Source organism: Camelina sativa, chromosome 17 (genome assembly GCF_030686135.1).
Source record: "Camelina sativa cultivar CO46 ecotype springtype chromosome 17, ASM3068613v1".
Classification (NCBI taxonomy): domain Eukaryota; kingdom Viridiplantae; phylum Streptophyta; class Magnoliopsida; order Brassicales; family Brassicaceae; genus Camelina; species Camelina sativa.
In genome coordinates this window covers 22,374,121-22,383,543 of record NC_141896.1, presented here as the reverse complement: position 1 = coordinate 22,383,543, position 9,423 = coordinate 22,374,121, and the positions used below count along the sequence as shown (strand labels likewise).

General features: G+C 28.9%; 1 protein-coding gene across 1 annotated transcript; it reads right to left on the bottom strand.

Annotated features, from left to right (window-relative positions):
* Positions 1-1,526: 1,526 nt before the first annotated feature.
* LOC147924187 (uncharacterized) lies at positions 1,527-8,901 on the bottom strand. Its single transcript, XM_087496661.1, has 5 exons — positions 8,691-8,901; positions 2,350-2,537; positions 1,995-2,158; positions 1,760-1,904; positions 1,527-1,646 (listed from the first exon to the last, which is right to left on the bottom strand). The coding sequence occupies exons 1-5, from the start codon at positions 8,899-8,901 to the stop codon at positions 1,527-1,529; spliced, it is 828 nt and encodes a 275-aa protein (XP_087352787.1).
* Positions 8,902-9,423: the final 522 nt, after the last annotated feature.

The following is a 9,423-nucleotide window of genomic DNA, read 5'->3' as shown; positions in this document are numbered from 1 at the left end:
CATCATTTAGGTAATGTTTTTTTTTAATCACTCTCATATTGTTTTTCTCTGAAAAACCTACTCTCATATTTTCGTAAACCCAAATTCTATAGAGGTTTTGTTTAATATATTTTCAAAATGAATTAATGAAAAATACACTTTTAAATGCTTTGTTAGATTTTAAATTTATAAAAACTGATTTAAAGTGCAGTTTTCATGTTAATAAATAGGGTTGTAATATATGTTTTAAGTTGAAAATTAATAAAAATAATAATCTTATTGTTTAGTAAATAATACTATTGTCTATGCTACTTAAATATCATAGTGGTTATTAAAACACTCATATATCATGGAGTCTCCATGTATTCATTATGTTGTTATTTTTGAAAAATTTATAATCCAGTTACTTAATTTTTTAAAATTATACATGTTAGTTTAATTATATAACAATTGAACATTTTCATTATGTTTCATATCATCTTTATTTTATTTCCTAACTAATATATATATATATATATACGTATATGTATATATAACAATTCATATAAATTAGTTTAGAAGTAAAACAATATGTTTAAAAGAATTCTTATTAACAATAAAATTATTAAAACCTTATTAAATGTATAGTAACCAATGAATTTCATTAAATGTAGATATGTCGTCTAATCGTCGAAGAAACACAAATCCTTCTAGACAAACAAGTTCAAATCAGCCAACCAAAAATTCAACTCCTCCAACGGAAATAACAGTACGGGTAAATTTTCTTTAGCTTGTTTTTAAAAACATTTTTGATAATAATTATACTTGATATTATATGTGACATTGTATTTGTGAAATTTGCAGAACAAAGACAAGTATAAATGGTCGTACATTCAGGAAAAAACATTAATTCAATTGTTCAACGAAGCAATTGCGATGAATAATTATACTCTTAAGAATCCTACTGCTATCGGTAGAGAGTATATGGTAGAAAAATTTAACCAAGCATTCAACATGAATATAACTATGGATTCTTCAAAAACAAACTTGATGAATTCAATAAAAGTTACAAGAGGTGGAAGGTTCTTACGCATAAAACCGGAATCACGGTTGATCATGATACATCCATGATATATGGCTACAGTGTGATTACATAATTTCATCAGAATTTCAAATTTTTCTGATACAGATTTCGCAAACATAATGACTGAGACAAATATAAACAACATAAATTTTGAGCATAATATAGGTGATATGGATGCAGCAGAGATAGCATATAGAGAACATATGACGCAAATGAGAGACAATATTGCAAATATGTTATGGGAAAATCAAATTACTCGATAATCAATCTTTTAATATGTTGTACGCTTTACGATTAAAATCTTGAATCGGGTTTGAGAAATTTTATATGTTAAAAATTTGAACTAATTAGATATTAAAACTTCAAAATATATAATAATATTTATTTATTAATATATATATATACTATAAATTAGTAAAATAATATGAAATCTGCACTTTAAACAGTTTTTTTTCACCAATCAAACATTATATTGTCCCGCTTATTATGCATAAACCGCAGTTGTCCCGCAAATATTTTTTCCTTGCAAATACCGCAGTTGAACCGTAGTACACTGTAAAACCGCTTGTCCCGCACGTTCAATTACGCTGTCACCATTCAGACCCTTAATTTCATAACCAATTTGTAAAAAGAGAACAAAAAAAGCAAAAACAAAATCTATAATTTAAATATTGTTCTTTTCACACTTTTGCCTGCAAAATCATTCATCAAACTTACATAGTCCAACTTTTCAACCATAGATGCTTCGATGGATAACAAAGCCAACCATTTAATCTCTGTTGTGACATGATAGACCGCAAATAATTTTGTATATGCTTCAATTTCGAAAAACTTTTTTCTGCTTCTGCTGTAGCAGCCAATACTGAAATGGTCAACAATATGCGATAAGTTTTCTCTGTATTTGGATAACAACCCTCATTTTTTTTAAAAAAAATCAAGCACTTCAACAGACTTATTGACTTCTTTTGGTAATACATCTCGGAAAACTTTTAATTCCAAAAACAAATCATAACCATCTATATCTGAATGCATCCTATTCTTCAAAACAGTTTCCAAGTTCACACATGAATTCCTCAAACTATCATCACTTGCTGATGTCAGCTTCTTTAAATCAAACTAAAATCCAAAAGTGTGTTTGTACCTTCGAAATTGTTCAAACCTCGACCCAAGAGTCACTAGAGCTTGATTCATGAGGATGTTGAAGTATTCAATTCTGAATTCTTCTTCTAGTGGTAAAAACACATTTTCATTAACTATCTCAACATCTTCAAGTGCTTCTTTCTTCTAATGATCTGCTTTTTTCTCACATGAAATTCGGCTTCGGTATCCATTTCAAATGAAATTTCTCTAGCCATAGATTTTGCTTCTTCAAAACCTGTCTCACGATAGTTTTTAAAATATAACACAAGCCCTTTCAATTGTTGAATCACAACATCAATATCAATAGTTTTTGACTGCATGCTTTTGCTAATTGAATTAACAACAGAGAGAAGCACTACAAAAAAAGGAATATTGTGACAAAAAATTTGTGACAGTTTGTTTGGTCAAAATTTTGTGACGATTTGCATACAAAATTATGACGAATTTAATTGGTCGTAATTACGTTACCATTTAGTCATAATACTGTGACTAAACTAAATGAAACAAACTTTGGTCACAAATTAGGTCGTATTTGTTACAAAATATATATTCACATATATAAGTATGGATTTGCAACCAAATATGGTAACTAAATTGTACGATTTTGTAACTAAACTTCGGTTACTTTTAGTTACAAATGTTTTGTAACAATTTAGTCACAATTAATCACCTTTTCTAGTTACTTTTGCATTTAGTCGTAGATTGTGACATAATTATTACCAATTTGTGACTATAATACAAACATGTGATTTTGGTATACTTTTGCATCTTTTGTTAGTTTTTTTATTAGATATATGGAAAATTTTCTTAACCAAAATATTATTGTAATTTGGCAGAGCATGATGCTAAGACTGTTGAGGCAGAGCATGATGATAAGACTCTTGATGCTCTTTGAACGGTTACGCCAATTGGCTATCTGTGTCGTCATCTGTTTAAAGACTCTAACTCAGGTGACTAAGTTTTGACTTTAATCTTCACATTATACAGTTTTTAGTTCATTGATTGGTGAAATTGTGCAGAGATAAATAATGATTACACTTAACTTTTTTTCTTGCTTCTTCTAGTTTGAATAGAGTTGATCTATGCCCTGCCTTCTCTAAGACATCATAAAAATGTCTGATTATATTTATACAAATAGTCATTGACTTAAACTTAGGTAACAACATCTTTTACCTAGGTACTAGTTGTATAATGTTAGTATATTGCATTGTTAAACCCCAAATGTTTTGTAATGCTAGTGTTCCATTAAGTGTATATTTAAGTAATTTTTGAGGATGCCATTTGGTTCCTGATTGATAATTACATTTTTATATTATTTCTGAGGTAGTATAATTTGTATTACGTACACTTTTTCTTCTTCTTTTTCTTTTCTTTTTGTTTGCTAAGAATGAGAAAAGAGTCTGTTTTTTACATGGTTTTATGGTTGGCTTTGCTTATGTGGACGCTTCTACAAATATGTTTTTAAAAATGTAATACATAATTTAGATATTTTTAGGTATTAACTATTAAGATATGCAAATAAGTTTATACAAGCAGAAAATCAACCGTATTAATATTTTCTAGATCATTAAAATCTTTTTTATAGTTTTCTAGATGAGGATCCGTCCGATGTGCGGGTTTAAAGTTTTATAAATTATATCAAAATTTATTGTCCGTTATTTATAATTTTTTTTATATAATACACTGATTTATATCCATTTACAAATCTTTTATGTATGTTACCATTAAAAGTGTATTTTTTTACACCTAAATATACTCTATGTTACTAATATATTCTTTCTCACCCACCTAGAAAATGTCTATATGAACACACTAAGCCAACTATTTTAATTTCACTTCTACATAGTTTTTTTTAATTACTAAAACTGTTGGCTCAAAAAGTATTTTGAATAAAAAAATATATTACATAATATACTAATAGCTTGCTCCGACAACCAATGATAGTAAATAATATTAAATTTTTCAATGTATTTGTGGCACCATAATGTAGCCTGTCTCTGTAAAGCCTCAATCACCACCTTGCTTAGTGAGCCCATGGACCCACCTTCCTAAATGGCCCTACATCTATTCCCGGCTCGTGGACCCACTCATATTCAATGGCTGGTTTGTTATATCTAGGAGGTTTTAAAAACTTGTTTACCGACCCTACAAAACAATAAATGATCTTCTCATGTGTTTTGTTCTCACTCGCACAGTTCTGACAATCACTTCCAGAAAGGTCACCCATCATGAAGTTCTCTCAGGACCCTTAACCGAAAAAAATAAGTGCATTTTGGTGATGTGGCCAAATCAATTATTTTAAACTTTTCCGCAAACCAGGGTGTTACAGTCTTTGAGCTTCTATGGATCTATCGACAATGATTTATGTTTTTCCAATCTATCTATCTATGTTTGTTGTAAGCTTGTGTTTGATTAGCCTATTTTATCCATCCATTAGGTTGATGCGCTTTGATTCGTTATCTCCCTTTGGAATTGAATGAATAATGGTAACAATTATGTTTGCAAAAAAAGAAGGGTTTATGACCAACCAATCAAGGTTGAGAAATTAGAAGAAAATTAATTTTACATAATTAAATAAACAATAGAAAATTATAAGCACGGTTCAACAACGATTTATGTTTTTCCAATCTATCTATCTATGTTTGTTGTAAGCTTATGTTTGATTAGGCTATATTATCCATCCGTTAGGTTGATGCGTTTTGATTCGTTATCTCCCTTTGGAATTGAATGAATAATGGTAACAATTATCTTTGCAAAAAAAAAGAAGGGTTTATGACCAACCAGTCAAGGTTGAGAAATTAGAAGAAAATTAATTTTACATAATTAAAGAAACAATAGAAAATTATAAGCACGGTAATAAACGAATCCCAAATAATTTAAAGATGAAAATATAAATTAAATAAAACAATCTAAAAATACTATAATAAATTTTAAAATACAGTATTTGGAAAATAAGATGCATATATTAATTTTTTTTTAGGTCAACATATTAATCTTACCTACTTCCAACTGAAAAAAAAAATAGGAGAAAATTTTGGTTTAAAAAAATAAGAAAAATTTACTTTCTTATTAAAAAAATTTCCCAATTAAACAAAGTTGAAAGTAGTGTTTTTTAATTATTTAAATATAAGACGATCTATGTTTATATAGAAGTGAGTATTCACAAAATTTTAGAATTAATAATTAATTATATATTTTCTTTAATCTCTTTTTCTATTTTTTTGTAGAATTAATAACTTAAAATTAAAAATAAATAAATAATATAATAATTGGGGCATTCTCAAAAATCCCCATTTTTCCATACCCTTTTTTAAAAATACCCCTTCATGTTAACCATTTTTAAAACTACCCCTCTTTATATACAAAATGACCAAATTACCCTTTTTTGAGTGACAGCAAGAATGTACAGTCATCAAAATCGAAAATATTTTCCCGCCAAAAAGGTTTCCCGCCAAATATTTTTTTCCCGCCAAAATCGAAAATTTTTCCCGCCAAAAATATTGAAATTTATACCTTTTAAAAACATTGTAAACGCTTTTAAAAACCTTGTAAATGCTTTTAAAAAGCTTGTAAATGCTTTTAAAAGGTTTTTAAACACCTTATAAACGCTTTTAAAAACTTTTTAAAAGCATTTACAAGGTGTTTAAAAACCTTTTAAAAATCTTATAAAAACTTTTACAAGGTTTTTAAAATCATTGTAAAAGCGTTTACAAGGTGTTTAAAAACCTTTTTAAAAACCATTTGAAAACCTTTTAAAAACCTTTTGAAAAACCTTTTAAAAACCTTTTAAAACCTTTTAAAAACCTTTTAAAAATCTTGTAAAAGCGTTTACAAGTTGTTTAAAAAACCTTTTAAAACTCTTTAAAAAATCTTGTAAAAGCCTTTACAAGGTGTTTATAAGGTAGAAACCTTATAAAACCTTTTAAAAACCTTGTAAATTTTTTTTTGCGGGAAAATTTTTTTTGTCGAAATTTTTTAACAAAAAAAATTTTGGCAGGAAAATTTTTCCGAAAAATTTTTGGCAGGAAAATATGTCAGAAATTTTTTGGCGGGAAAATTTTGTTTTTCTTTTTATTAAATAAAATAATTTTCATCTAAGGGTACAATGGTCATTAAAAATTAAAAGAGGGCAAAAATAAAAATGGCCAGAAAAGAGAGTATTTTTGAAAAAGGGTATATCAAAAGGAGCATTTTTAACAAATTCTCATAATAATTTTGAATTTTATGAAAGATATATTTATATATATAATCTTCTTATAATTATTTAAAAAACTTTGTATTCTTTTTAATTTCTGTAATTTTTGATAATTATCTTTTTTACATTAATATTTTTTATAACAAAATATTTTATTTTTGTTGTAATCAAATTCCTCCTATTAAATATTAACTTTTACACATGTCAAAATTTGAGATTGATAACTTGACACATGTCAAAATCTTGTTAATGACTAACTTTCAAAACCCAACTTTATATAATAAGATACCATTAGCGCCTAAAATTTTCACAAGAAAATCTAAAATTTTCACAAGAAAATCTAAAATTTTCATTAATCGTTTTAAATTTGCCAAAATTTCTCCAACTCATTGAATATCCCTAAAACTATGCCAAAAATAACCATCTCCCTCAACTTCTTAGAGTCGTTCTCTACGAGGTATTATTAGATTTTCTTAAGAAGTAAATCTAGATGTTAAACTGTTATTCAGTCTTTCAAATCTCCTTGTTGGTAGTTTAGATTTTTAAACTTTCTAATCCAAAAGTCTTAACTCTATACTTTGCTCAAATCTCTCTGTCGCTGACAGATTTTTAAACTTCAATCGTTAAACTCTAAACTCAGCAAACTTCAATCGTCAAACTCTAAACTTCAATCGTTATATCTGTTATTCGGATCCTAGGTTTTACAAATCTTTGTTAATCTCTCTTAATCTAGATTAGAATTGTTTACATATCTCTGTTAATTTATGCTCTAATCTCTGTTAATAGGTTTTACACATTTCATTATGTTGTGTAAGTTTTTGATGTGAACGTTTTTATTAATGTCTCACTTCGTAGAATTGGAGAATGATAACGTCTGAATTTTCTTCTGTTAGTGTACATATGGATCGATCAAGTTTACCTATGCTGCATCCTTCTCCACTAAATGGAGCTAAATGGTATGGATTTTTTTTCAAAATAACATTGATTATATCACATTTATAATTCATAAAGTAATTTACTTTAATGAGCAGGTTTAAACACCATACCCAAGTATCAACTGTGATCAGAAAGGTATTCAAAATTGTTTTAAGGGACCATGGTACTCTTGGAGAAAAGTGCCTCATTTTTGCAAACGAACATGGTTTTTATTGTTTAAGGTGTTTTGTGTTATATTGTGTTATATTTCCTCAGTATATTCTATAAATGGTTACTAATGTTAATCATAATTTGTGATTGCTTTGTTTTTTTCAGAAAATGTTTAACTGGGATGCTATTATCAACTATCAAGTTGAAAATGAGTTTAATAAGCTTGCTGCAGATCTCCTCAAAAGTATGATAAGCCATGCAAAGACTGGAGGAGAAAAACCATATTGGATTATGACTGAGTCTTGGACAATTATGCAAACACATTGGACAACACCAAAAGCGAAAAAAAACTAGTGAGAAGGTTCGTGCTTCTCGAATGTCTGATCACAATTGTTTGGACCCACATTCACACTTAGCAGGTTCACACTCATATGTCTAAGTTCAAGTCAAAATGTCTAGATCTAACACCACTACCAAGACCATCCATCTTATATAGTTATTGTGATTTCTTTTTATCTTTGTATTTTTTGGATTGTATTTATTTTAAATTTGTGGGCATGAATTGATTTTATTGTTGATGATTTGTTTCTCATGTATATATTTTCGTTTCTGGTTTTATATTTATTTTTAATGTTTTATTCCATAATTATATATATATATATATATATTTTAGAAAATTGTGACTACGATAAATTATTTAAAGAAAATGGGAAGGTTTATGATGAAATGTTTATAACATGAACGTTGTGTAACAAATCGTTACGAATTCGGTAAAAAAAATGGCCAGCAAAATTAAATTGTGACGATTGTGTGACTATAATCGAGTCGTTAAGTGTGTTGGATTTGTGACTGTACTTTAGTTGCAAAATTCAACAAATTAGTGATGTAGAGATGGTGATAAATTATGACAAATATGTCACAATTTCTGGGTCACATTTTATGGCGTATTTATGACAATATTGTCTGTCACGAATTATGTCTGTTTTGTGACTATTTGAATGTCGTCACAAGTCGTGATGGATTGTTACTATTCAAAATCGTCACAACATTTTGTGACTGGTTTGGTTTGAAACCTTTAAGAATCTGTGACCATTTTATTGTGACATAGTAAAAAACGTATCATCCTCGTCACAATACAAATTTTGTGACGAAATATTTATATATTATGACTATTATAATGGTAACAATAATCACTTTTTCAGCCAAGGTCAAACCAAATAACCATACCAAACAAAAACTCAAAACCTTCAATTCCATGTGTTTCACTTAGAGCAAGGGATTCAGCATCACTTCGTGTTTTAGGATCGTCGGTATTTTCAGCCAAGTATAATAAAGCTTCTCTTATTGTTGGGGCTTGAAATCGTATTGCTTTGACACTTTCTACATGACTTTCCCAACGTTTATGAGACAAAGATTTAAGGGTTAGTCCATTAACCATCTCTGTCAATATATCTCACCAATTTGTAGACGAAGAATAAGCAGTATATTCATTGAATAATTCTAAAAAAAGCGGTATAGCCTTTGTAGACGAACATGCTATGTAATGACCCGTAACTAGAAATATGGACCAGATGGAGAAACATGTCCAAAAGACAAGAAAACGGAGACAAAAAAATCTCGAGAAAGGAGTAAGAGACTTGCGAAAGAAGTTATCGAGTCGATAGGTGACCCGAGACCAGAAAAGGGACGGGAATCATTAGATTATCAAATAAAAATTGGACAAAGGATGGTCAAGGTTGATGGAAAAGGACCAAAAGAAGAAAAAGTGGCCGTGGAAAAATGGGAGAAAAAGACGTCACAGACGGGACGTCCGGGGACGGACGAGAGAAGTGGATGTCACGGACGAGAGATCCGGGAACGGACGAGAGAAGTCAAGACTCGGACGAGAGGACTGAGAACTGACGATGAAAGTCGAAGTCTCGGATGAGAGGATCGAAGACTGACGAAGAAAAATAACTTC